This window comes from Protopterus annectens, chromosome 11.part0, assembly GCF_019279795.1.
Source record: "Protopterus annectens isolate FY-2018-M chromosome 11.part0, PAN1.0, whole genome shotgun sequence".
NCBI lineage: Eukaryota > Metazoa > Chordata > Ceratodontiformes > Protopteridae > Protopterus > Protopterus annectens.
The window spans coordinates 103,423,206-103,436,331 of record NC_056745.1 but is presented as its reverse complement, the minus strand read 5'-3'; the positions used below and the strand labels follow the sequence as shown (position 1 = coordinate 103,436,331).

General features: G+C 40.2%; 1 protein-coding gene across 1 annotated transcript in view; it reads left to right on the top strand.

Moving 5' to 3' along the window:
• Positions 1-13,126, top strand: part of RTCB (RNA 2',3'-cyclic phosphate and 5'-OH ligase) — a gene marked incomplete in the record, with an annotated part of 159,070 nt that overhangs the window by 14,827 nt on the left and 131,117 nt on the right. The window contains 1 exon segment of the mRNA XM_044087476.1: positions 11,998-12,076. Within this exon segment, the coding sequence (XP_043943411.1) occupies positions 11,998-12,076 (79 nt within the window).

Here is a 13,126-nt window from a genome sequence, read left to right as displayed (position 1 = left end):
CTGAGCAAAGTTTCCCTTATCACCAGGAGATAGGGCCTGGCCGTCTTCAAGCAAACCATCTCTTCCTGGATTTCTAAGGACATTTCTTTTTTTGCTATTTTCATGATAGGCAGCTTTCTGCTTTAGTTTGAGCTCATTCTAATAGGCTACTTGCTTCTACTGGACCTTTTTCAAGGATCTAGGTACAAGATCCATTCTAGAAGCTGCTGATTGGGACTCTGTTCATACTTTTACTAAGCATTATAAGTTGGATGTTATTTCCAGGGCAAGGTTTGCCAGGGGCATCCTTCTTGGGTTTGTTGGAGGGCTGTTTTTTGCCTTCCTCCCATATGTAAGGGGTACTGCCACAGCAAAAAAGGAAGGATATAGTACAGTTTAAGATCTTAACATGTCTCCTGTCCACTTTTCTTTTTTCTTATTGGGAACACTTTTGGCTGAGGAGTGTTCTTTTTTTTCTGGATGGAAATGTCCTTATTTTTCATGTAATTCCTGTAGTTCTCCTGGGACACTCAGTTGTGAGGATTGAGCATCCATGCGTGCATCACCTTTTTGCACTATTCCTGTGCAGGGAGCATACAAGTACAGTGCCTTGATGTTGAGGCTTTGGTATCTTGGCCAGACGTTGGGCTGTTCTCTGCAGGATATCCCACATTTAAAAAATACTAAAACAGTGAAAAGTAGGATATTTACTCTTCCTTTGCCTTCCCAAACTGCACTGTCTATCCCTTTCCTTACATCTCTCCCAATCAGAAAACTGACACAATAAGACTGGTTCTAAGCCTTTGCAAAACGAGGCAATTCAGGAGGTCCCAGTAGACCAGCAAGGTTTATGCTTTTACTCTAGATTCTTTTTGGCTGCTGAGAAAATGAAGGCCCTCAGGTCTTTTCCTGATCTGAATAGCCTAAAAAAGTTTGTTGCAGAAAAGCCTTTTTATATGTTCACAGTCCATAGGTGTTTACTAGGCTAACGACCAGAAGGGCCTTTTTAAGCCTAGCCATGCATCCCAAATCTCTGACAAGTTCTGATATCCTTGATAAGTGTAAGCATGGGCCTGGGAGATGAACCATTTACAGGTTAAATGCAGTCCTTCCTTTTCTGTTTGGTCTTCAGGACTCCTGTCTTTATTTCAGAAGTAATAAAGGAGTGAAGGAGGCTCCTTTACTACTGAATAGGCGTTGGTCATCCTTCCGTTTGGTATGATCTAGGTCATTGTGTTGGTTCAGCAAGTACATGGCAATAGCTGTGGTGCATCTCAGACTGCAGGGGGTCAGGATCTTTCCATTCCTGGATTATAGTCTTTTAATTGCCTCACATTGGGCCTTCTACGTGCCCCCAAGGACTACTAATTCCATTCCCTTTAGTGATGATTGTTAATATTCAAAGTCCTAGTTGATGCTCACACACTTCATCATATTCATTGGATACAGACTAGACATTCTTGAACGTTTTTCCAGCAGGGTAGAATTAATTTGATGCAGGCAGTAGTCTGATAAATTGTACAACATCAAACTTGACAGCAGTGCTGCATCTCTTGGTAGCCTGTTTAAATGGTTCCCTCTTGGTAGCCTGTTTAAATAAATGGTTCCTAGTGCCTAGTTTCACAGAAAAGTAATTTGGTGTACACTTCAGGAACAGACAATTTATTGGTGCTTTTAAACTGTCCTGAAAAGCTATTCAAGAAGTTCAAGTATCACATTGTATGTTGGAGTCACAAATCCAGCCTGCTTCTGGGTAAACCCTTCAACCTACCATCCCAGCTGTGACTTTTGATACAGATGTTTTTGCTGTAGGGTTTGGGGGAAAGATTTGCCAGTAGAAGGCTATCCATGGAATATGGACACGGGTGGAGGCTTTCTTGCACATTAGTATGCTATAAATGAGGACAGTCAGTCTGACCTTGTTGTCATCCACTCGGTCATGGGAGTGCTTTGGTACTTGAGCAGAGGCATGCATTCTTGTCTCCTTTGTTAGGAAACCACATGAGTTTGGGAGATTGCTTTTGCATGTGGGGCAAGGGTCATTGCTTGCTGATGCTGAATGGGTGATCTGTTGGTAATTCTGTAACAAAAACTGCTCCAGCTTGTGGAGAAGTTCTTTGATTTGTTTGCATCCTCAGCTAATAGCAAATGCGGTGACTTCTTCCCTTATTCCTCCTTTGGAAAGACATTCCAGAGATACAGTTGTGCAGAATTATTTATGTGGGTCTCCTTGAAGCTTTTCTTCCATTTCCTCTTATTCCAAAGCTTTTGGAAAAAGACAAGTTACAGGACATTTTTTCTGATATGTTTGTTTTGAACCTGGCAGGTAAGATTTTCCCCTGCTATAACCTGACTTTAACAGGCACCTCTAAGACCAGCTGAGACATTTCTGACTCCTTTGTCTCCAGCAAGCTTTCACTGCACTGTATGATTTCTGCAGTGCTAGTGATGGCTAAAGACCCTGGCATAAAAGACTAGACGAGCTTCTATTTACTTAGAGCTACTCTTAAGACCATCTCTCAGCCATTTCAAACTTCCACCAAGGAACCACCAACTTTGACATCCCTAAAGCAAAATTTACCCCGGGGATCACTGCAGTGGCTCTGCTGGACAGAGGCACGGGGAACTAATCTAAGGGGGCGGCGAAAGCCAACACATTCTGGCTAGGCTTGTAGATGCCCTCGGGCAGATAGCCTAGTACTTGCCTACCTATGTAAAACTTTTCATCAAAGAATCTTATCTGCCTTGTCTGTCAGTTAAGATCCTTTTCCTCAGTAACATTTATACTTGTGCTAGATCATCTGACTCCGCTGTCATTTGAGTTGGTGGTTATAAAAAGTGTGTACACCCCTGTTAAAATGCCAGGTTTTTGTAATATAAAAAATAAGACCACAATAAATCAATTCAAAACTTTTCCCACCTTTAATGTGACCTATAACTTGTACAATTCGGTTGAAAAACAAATCTTGTTAGGGGAAAAAATATAAAAAAGTGTGCAATACACTGGTTGCATAACTGTGCACACACTAATACTTTGTTGAAGCACTTTTAATTACAGCATTCAGTCTTTTTGGGTAGGAGTCTATCAGCATGGCACATCTTGACTTGGCAATATTTGCCCACATATTGCCCACTCTTCCTTGCAAAAGCAGTCGAAATCTGTTGGGTTACGAGGGCATCTCATTTGCACAGCCCTCTTAAAGTCACCCCACAGATTTTCTATTGGATTTAGGTCTGAGCTCTGGCTGGGGCGTTCTAAAAACTTTGTTTCTTCTGGTGAAGCCATTCTTTTGTTGATTTGGATGTATGCTGGGGTCATTGTTGTGTTGAAAGGTGACATTCCTCTTCATCTTCAGCTTTCTAGCCGACGCTTGAAGGTTTTGGGCCAGAAGTGACTGGTATTTGCAGCTGTTCATAATTCCTTCCAACTTGACTAAAGCCCCAGTTCCAGCTGAAGAAAAGCAACCCCAAAGAATGCTACTGCCACCACCATGCTTTACTGTGGGGATGGTATTCTTTTGGTGATGCGAAGTGTTTGGAATTGTGGCCAAAAAGTTCAGCCTTGGTCTCATCAGACCATAACACATTTTCCCACATGCTTTTGGGAGACTTGATGTAGTGTTTTGTAAATTTTAGCCGGGCCTGGATGTTTGTCTATGTAAGAAAAGGCTTCTGTCTTGCAACCCTATCCCATACTCCAGACATATGAAGAATACGGGAGATATTTGTCACATGTAGTACACAACCAGTACTTGCCAGAAATTCCTGCAACTCCTTCAGTGTTGCTGTAGATCTCTTGGCAGCCCCCCTGACCAAAATTGATGACTAGACGAAAATTGCAGGGACATCCAGTTCTTTGTAACATCCCTGTTGTCCCATATTTTCTTCACTTTTTGATGACTGTCTTCACTGTGTTCCATGGTATATAATATAAAATTCTGTGGGAATTTTTTGTACCCTTCTCATGACTGATTCTTTTCAAAAATGAGATCCCTTTGATGCTTTGTAAGCTCTCTGTGAACCAAGGCTTTTGCTGTAGCAGGCAACTGAGTAAATGTCAGGAAAGTCCTACTAGGACAGCTGAACTTTATTTGGGGTTAATCAGAGTCTCTCTAATTGATGGCAGGTGTGTACCCAAAAAGACCGGATGTTGTAATAAAACAAAAGGTGCTTCAACAAAGTATTTAAGGGTGTGCACACTTATACAACCAGCATATTGTACGTTTTTTATCTTTTTGTATTTTTTTCCCTAACAGATTATTGTTTTTCAATTGAATTGTACAGGTTATAGGTCACATTAAAGGTGGGAAAAGTTTAGAAATGATTTATTATGGTGTCATTTTTTTTATATCACAAAAACCTGGCATTTTAACAGGGGTGTGTACACTTTTTTTTATATCCACTGTATCTGCTAGTGCCAAACTTGTCTCTCATAGATGTATCTTTTTTTTTTTTTTTCCATGAACTCTTTTGGTGGCTATTTAGTTCTTTTGGTGGCTATTTAGTTCTAACAGCAACATTTCTGAACTTTTAAGTTTGTCTGCATCTCCCCCACTGTATCCATGGAAACAAAGCCATCCTTTATACCAGAAGTTGCAGCAGCGATCATATCGAATCAGGCAGTTTGTTTTCCAAATACTAAAAAGGGAGAATATCTGTAGCGCTGCTCAATGATTATAGGCAGTTCATATTTTAAGTATGTGTAATAAAACACCAGAAAAGACCCTCTGCTGTCTTTTGGGTTAGGAATCTGACATCCAAAGTAACTGAAATCTCACTGTTTTAAATAACTTCCAAATTCCATTAAGTTTTGATATTAAAAATGTAGTAGAGTCGTCGTGACCTGAGACTCTATCTTGTTTTGTTAGGGCCATTGCTGCTTACTTTCATTTGTATAAATTTGATTGCTTTTGTTGTACATGATTTAATAAAGATGTTTTGTTTAAAAAAAAAATGCAGCCTATGGTATTTGTGCAGTGTCTACTTGGGCATCACTGAATGCTGTTGTAGGACAGTGTAAGCTGGATTCTGGTATCTAATTATGCTGCTGTTTGATGCAGCCTTTCATGAGGATTCACTGAAGATGGTTTGAATCTGTCCGACAATCCTAGCTAAGAAAGTTACTTATTACTGTGATAGATCTGGGTTGGTAGTTCCATAGTCATCACTTTGGTCTTCCCCCTACTATCCTCAACCTGGGCCTGGCACAGCTTTCCAATTTTAGTGCCTCTCTGTATATACTTGCTACAGCCTTGTGCTATATAAGATAGATAGATATTCCTATAAGATGATGAAATGGGATCCTTTGGTCAAGAGGCTCATGGGGAAAGGGTTTTCATAGCCTGGGAAGGTCTCATTCAGTGTGTCCTGCCAGATGTAGTCCTGAAGTTGAAGAACTATTGGTCCAGATCTGTCAGTAAGCTAAGTCTGTACAGTCCAAATAACGCTCCTAACTCTCATCTAATATATGTGAAATAGTCTACTCCCTCTATTCATAACCATTAATCTACAGTCCCTGTTTGATTTGAAAGTAAAACATGTTTTCAAGGTGTTAGTTTCATTGTTGCCCATTATTTACGTTGACTGTCACAAAAAGAATGTCAGCTTGGGTAATGGAAGTCATTTACATATATGAGCAATGTTTCCTTTCCATGCCCTATTCACTCACTCTAGTCTTACTTTTATATTTCTCCCCCTTGGAGCCCACACAAACTGAAAACTTTGCTTACATAACTTTTGTGTCACATTAAGCTAAAGAGAAATAGTCGTCATAAGAGATTTCAGCATCCGCCTAGTATGTCTCGTGCACAGAAACAATGGACTAGCCTCACTTGAGCCCACGCAGTTCAAGAACCCACACGACCAAACCTCCATTCATATAATCGCTGTGTATTTTTATACCTTATGTCAACATACCCAACATTTTCTCATGAATCCAAATACTCCTGCCATCCATCAGATATTACTGTAGTTTTACTTTCACTCTATTAATTCCAGCAAAAAGTACTCCCACATCACCTTCTACCCTAAACATTTGCTAACCTCCTCTTACAGCTGCTAAACAAAATAACTTCCCAAAAATCATGTAGCTCTGCAAAGCTTCCACAAACAAAGGATAAATGATTAACTGATCTCATCAAGATGAAGTCTGTAATTACTGGAAAACGGTCATCCTTTGAGCATGGAACATTGTTTGCACATGTTTCTCAAATTAGTGGAACTAACAATTAGGCAGCACAGAGCCCTTCATCAGGCCACTTCTTAAAACTTCCCTGTAAAGGCCATTTTTGCAAGATTGTAAATCAAGTCACAGAAGCACTATCCTCCTTAACATCAGACATTGGGTTGCTGTCCGCTAATGATTTTCTCAGAATTCTGTGGTTACCCAACCACCATATCCCATTGCCAGAGCCTCCCCCTTTTGAGTTGTGATTTCTTTTATAGAACTGGTTTTGAACAGCCTTCCAAACCAGTGCATCAATTGGTGCTGATGGCCACAACCGGCTTCTTTATTGTAAAGCCACTCAAATTACTGCACCTCTCACCAGCAACATCACCCCCTCTAATCTTGCAACATGCCTATGTCAAACCCCCATGCCATCATTCTCCTATGACTTTCGACCAACCACCAGCTTATTTGACCATGGCAAAGTATTTGAAAAGCTAATTTACACTTGGTGTACTAACTCCAAGCCTTCAGAATATGGTCTCCTAGACAACATGGCTTCTGTACATATCAGTGCTTCCATAAATGATATATTTCTAAACTTTGACAAAGGGAGCTTCACTGGTGCTGTCTTCGTAGATTTAACCAAACCGTTTGATATTGTTGACCATTGCATCTTACTCTGTTCACTTACCACTGTCAGAAAGGAAGCTTGTAAACCACTGTAGAGACTTCATTGTTAAGCTATTGGGGATTCCTTGCCAGACTTGGCCCGACTACATTTGGGTATACCCTCAAGCCCAGACCTTGCTTCCTCTTGTCAGTTTTCATCAGCACACTTTCCATTGACCTTCCTTAGTTATTGTTATCCTTTTACATAGTTGATGTGGCGATCTATAGATTGCATCTCTCCTACTGTGTAATCAAAAGCCAGCTTCAGGATGACTTGTCTCTGTTGTTCAGTTGGGTAATGCCAAAAAGACAAAATGCATGATATTGGGTCTCAAACCCAAAGTGTAACAAGTCCTCAATAACTGGAACTCTCTCAACCCTAATACCCTTCGGGACAGCCAGTCAGTTCTGCAATGTAAGAATTTGGCTCTATCAACACTTTAACTTCCAGTATCATTTCACCAAAGCAAAAATTACCTCAAATATTTAGGGTAACTCAACATCCCACTTTCTCTCCCATGAAAGATTGGATGACCATTGGATGAAAGGGTACTGCTTTCCCATGTTGAGTACAGGCTAACCTCGGTGGCTTCTTGGCTCCCTTCTGTTTAAACTTTTCACTCTGCAGTCAGTCCTTAACTGTCTGTCAATTTATTTCCTTACACCTTTGACTGCAACCTAAGATCCCTTCTGTCTAACTTAACTTCCCTCTGAAAACATAAACTAAAGTTGTACTATTCACACTCTTTTCCTTGTTTGAAGGTCCTTATGCCTGGGAACCCCTTCTTTCTTCTTTTAAAAAATACTTTTAAAACATTCAGAATTCAAACGCTTCCTATTCTTAAGTGCTTCCTGCATGTTAGCAGATGCTGAACCCTAATACTAACACCTGTGATATCATTTGTGAATCTTACAAATGCAACATTGTTAGACATGTGTACTCACCTTAATCTAGCACCCTAGACATATGCTGCAGATAAGATGATCATCTTACTTTCCCTTTTGTGATCTCCCTGCCCTTGCCCCTTCAGGTTTTGCTCTTTCTACTTTTCTCTCAACTCTCTCTCAAGAATTCAGTTCATTGTGAACTCCATATTATTGGACTGTTGATTCACACTCTCTTTACAAGCTGTTCTGCAGTGCAAGTTTTGCCATCAGGTTTTCTTATGTTTTGTATCTTCTGTCTTTTTATTTGCTTGTTAAACTGTAAGCCTTGCTGCCAGTTTTTTTTGTTTTACTTAATACTTCTCAGGAGAACCTGTAAACAATTTAAAGGGACCACCGTTCTCTCCCAGTTGAGAAATTTAAATTAGAAAAAGTAACTTGTATCTATTTGTATTTATGCTGTTAGTGTGAAGAAAATGATCTGAAACAACCTTGTTTTAAGTTTGTGCTATTGTGACTCGCTTGCGTGCACACTGAGGAAAGAAGCTTTCGTATCAGCATTAAAAAGGTCTTGTGTGCTGTTTGCAGAATCTCTCTGCTCCTTTACCAGTATATGCTGTAACACTTTCCTTAGCATCATTGACCCCTTGTGTCTCTATCTTCCTTCAGACTTCACCAGTATTAAGTGGCTGCAGCACTAAAGCAGCTTTTATTATCCTTAACACTGCCGTTTAACTTTGTGTATTGACATTAATTTTCATCAAGACTCGTCTCATTGCGAATGCCAAATGTACTTTGAAGAACCAAACTGTTTAGGAAGACTTGTTAATAAGAACATATCTAATGTACAGAAGGATAGGTTGGAAAATGGTACAGAGAGTTTGGAGGGGAAAAGTTATTTTCTGGCTAAGACAGATTTATCAACAAGTAACTAGTCCCTTGTCTTCTGTGCCAATATTATTTGGAGAAAAGCATGTTCTTAAAGGTTAATTGTTTTGAATATAAACAATTACGGTGACAGCAAAGGTCAGTAGTTAAAACATACATTTTTGTTGGCTCTTAAGTTCACAGTGTTTCTGCTGAAGTAATGTTAAGTATCTGTCAGAGAAACTGATTTTGCTGTCTTGAGTTTTCCTTGTTTTAAAATTGAATTATGTTTTGGGCATGTTTTCTGAGGAAACTAAATGTCGTTTGAAGTATACCAACTTCTGGTGAACATTTCAGACCCTTTGGGCACCACATTGTTAGGTCTTATTTAAATGTGGTGGTGGTTCTGAATTTTTAGTTTTATGCAGGCCAGATTCACACAAGTACCTATGAAGAATCATTTACTCTTCAAATGACTAATTCATGAGAACTGTACAGAGTACCAGCCCAGCTTTTTTTGTGTACTGTTTCTGACAAAAACCTTCTGTACAAAACCCCAAATACATTTCCTTCTTGAATGTGTATCACTAGACTTTATGCATAACACAGCTGTTTTCCCTTCTGTGGAGTTTGTGCTGTTCAGCTTCCCAGCCATGTGTTTATTCTAAGATTTGTGTTCAGTTTAGAAATTGTCGCATTTGCATCATCTTGCTAGGCATATTTTAAGCTTTCTGGTTGAGGAAAAAATTAACATAGCGAACTACTTGCAGCTTTGTGTTATTTCCTACTCCGGGCCATAAACTTATTGATTCTGTAGGAATTTTATGGCCGTTTTCGTCCATTTTTCTGTATAATGGTTTTTATTCCCTCCCTTGGGGTCATAAGAACTCTTCAGCCTTTAGAGATGTATAGCTGTCGTCTTTCTTCATCAGAGTGAAGAAGCTCTGTATCAATAACAGGCTGACCAGTGGAGCTGGCTAGTTTTTCTTTAATTTAAAGATGACTACACTCTCTAAATTTTCTTCCCCTAGTGAACAACTTTCTCTCTCCCCCACCCCTCTGTCTGTCTTGGTCAGTTTCTTGCTGTTGCATCATTTTGCATATTACACCTGAAAGTCTTTTACCAAGGAAAATGCACAGCAAGCTAATTTCACGTTGTCTTGCTCTTTGGGATCAGCATTCACATCTCTCTCATCTTTCTTCTGTCATAGAAAGTTTCATTTTTTTTTCCATTCCATGGGTCCATAGGATACTCTTGCTGTTAAGCCCTTTGTATTTTGAAGGTTAAACCTGTTTACCACTGATAGCATCTTCACTAATTACAGATCTTTTGTAGCCAGGAAATGTGATGCTTGTTGACTTGAGTAAGGAAAACATGACCTGAAACTCCCAAAATATAATTTCTTGAAAAGGTAGTCTTTTTTTTTTTTCTCCCCCATATCCTTTTGCAAGAACGTTTTTCACACGATGTATGAGTTATTGCAAAAAATCACTAACCTTTTTATTGAATGACAGTTTTTCTTTCTTACACCCATCTGTATGGGTGTTGTGAAGTTTGTCACTTCTGTCTTAAGAAGCGTGAAGTTGGCTTTGGAGAAATTTTTTGTGGTGGTTTCCCTAATGGGGGCTGGATGTGGATGTCTAGGGTGATTAGTTTGTGGTTGGAATTGACCTTTGGTGTGGAACACTGGTCGCCCAGGTTGGTGATGACCAGGTCTAGGATATTGCTGCCCCTGGTGGGGGTGTGGATATGTTGAGCCAAGGTGTTGGAATTGATGCATTCCAGAAAACATTGAGCAAAAGAGTTGGTACATGAGTAGTTTTCCCAGTTAATAGTGGGGTAGTTTGAAATTGCCTATTATTAGGGTGTTGGATTGTACCCTAATATTTTCAAGTGTATCAAGAAAAGAGGAGTGGGAATCCTGGGGCATGGTGGGGGGTCTGTAGCAAGCTACAATCTGGATTGCTGTCTTGCCCAGAGTTAGTTGAATCTCAGATGCATTATGCTGACCAACTAGCTTGGAGGTGTGGATATCCTTAATGAATATGGACACGCCTCCGCCTTTAGTTTTTCGCTCCAGGTTAGGTGGCTGAAAGGTGTGGTATGAATTATAGGCTGGTAATGCAGGGGTGCTCTCTGGAGCTTTGAACCAGGTCTCCGTCACTGCACAGATGTTGATGTTCTCCATTTTAAGGAGTGCCTCGAGTGAGTGCATTTTGAGGTTCAGACTTCTAGTATTGAGTAGCATTACCCTCATTTTGCTTGCTTGTACCTGTTACAGTGGTGAATTTGTCATTTGAACTTTGCCTAAAAAAGGCACTATAGGGGTGGCAAGAGCCTTTGCCAGTATCTGGAATCCCAAGGGCGACCGGTGCAGGCCATCTCTGGCAAAGCATCGTGGTCTTGTCATTCATGTCATCCCAGGCAAGACAGGTACTGGATTCCCTTAGAATGACACCAGAAGCTTAGCCAATTGTTAAAGTCGGTCATTTTGTCCTTGTACTGTGGGTTCATTCTGGGTGATGGCAGGATGCTACTCAAGGCTAGGGTCACACCTGCCTGGGCTACAAGATCGGAGAGCTCCTCCATGTCTCTCTTCATGTAGTCCAGGGAGGTACGTCTCAGGTCATTCACACCAACGTGGACAATGACAGTCATATTTGTACCTGTTGTGGAGTGACCTGAATGCGTGCATTACGTGGTGAATCCTGGCACCCGACAGGCATCAGACAGTAACTTTCTCCTTGTTTAGCCTGGTGAGTGGAACATCAGTGTGCCTGACGATAGAGTCACCTATGACTAGAGTGTTGGGTTCATTATGCCTTATGGGCTGTAGTTGAGTGGCACACTGAGTTTGTGGGCTATGTGTTTGGGTTGTGTTGGGGAGTGGAGGTTGCTTGCATTTCTGCTTTGGAGGTCTCTGTTGGGCAGGTTTTTATTGAGAGCCTCCGCGAATGTAGGCGTGTGTTTTGTGCTTCCATGTGTGTCTTCTGGTGGTGTAGGTTTTGAGGGACTATGTGATGTGTGGTGTGGTGCAAGTGTTTACTTTCTCTTGACTGCCTAGTCCAGTTTTCAGTGAAGAGCACTTTGCTACCAATTTGGCTATACAAGTGCATCTCTCTCAGGTTGTAGTGTTGAGTCATAGGCAAATACTAGGCTAGCTGCCCTTGTGAGCCATTTTAAGCCTAGACAAGTTTCCTTTTTGCTCGAATTGACCTATCCCATTTGGTTAGAGATTGGCCTTACCCATCCTATGGTCGATAATTATGCCTAATGAGAATAGCTGGGATTGTATCATATATAATTTGAGGAGACCTGTGCTAAAGCATTTGGGATCTGCCTCTTGTCAATAGTACAGACGAGAGAGTGAATATTAAAAATGCATGTCAGTGATTTATTTATTTATTTATTTTTTTTTCCATTTTAGGTAGAAGGCGTGTTCTATGTTAACGAACCATTGGAAAAGCTGATGTTTGAGGAGTTGAGAAATTCTTGTCGTGGTGGAGGTATGATACTTTCTCATTCTGTTCACATCATCGTGTTGAGTATCCCAAGCAATCGCCATTATGACCTCTAATGTTGCCATTCTAAATGATGTGGTTGCAATTAATCCAAAATCAAAAGGGCTAGCATATGCTGCATACATAATTGCAACATCCAGAGTGTCATTATTAACATGCAGTTTCTTTAATTTCTTGGATTGCTGCATGATCTGCAGACCTAAGCATGGAACTAAATCTGTTCCTCAACTGCTGTGCAGTACCCAAGTAGTGAGATACCTGTGTACGTGTGCATTTGTTGGCAAACCAGTGTTTGGTCGCATATTTAGATAGGTCAGAGTAAAAACAAAGGTGCTTCATCTCCTGTATCTGCTGTTATCCCCTTCCCTCGCACTTTCTCACGGTTTCTCCAATTGCTTGCATACATGCCTTGGTACAGTTGTTACTACTTCCTTTAGAGTTTGTATATTGTTTTATCCCCCTTCCCAAGTTTCATTTCATGTTTTACATTTCTGTAATTTTCCCACATCAGTCTGTTTGTGGTGTTTACAACTTTTTGTGGGTTGCAGTGACTTTGCAATGTCATGTAAAGAACTAGCATAAACAAATATGTAATTGAGAAAGCAACAGCTCAATGCTGTTCTTTCACTAGAAAATAACCCTATTGTGAACTTGTGTATTACTTAATAACCCTATTGTGAACTTGTGTATTACTTAATAACCCTATTGTGAACTTGTGTATTACTTGTGCTTGCACAAAGTGCAGTTCTTGTGAGACATTTATGTATTTACATTTGTTTTACTGGGAAATTCCAACTGGACACGGGTCCTTTTTCAGTGGAGGTCCAGGTAGAAAAGCTCCACAGAACAATAAATGAGCAGCAGAGTAAATGAACAATTGAATGTACATACAGTAGCAAATAATACATACTGCAGCAAACGGCTATAAATACAATATGAAACATAGTAACTAACAGATATACCAATATCTAGCTAAAGGCTAGGAATAAAGGTAGAATGTATATACAGGTAGTACTGAGTCCAAACAGGTACTGT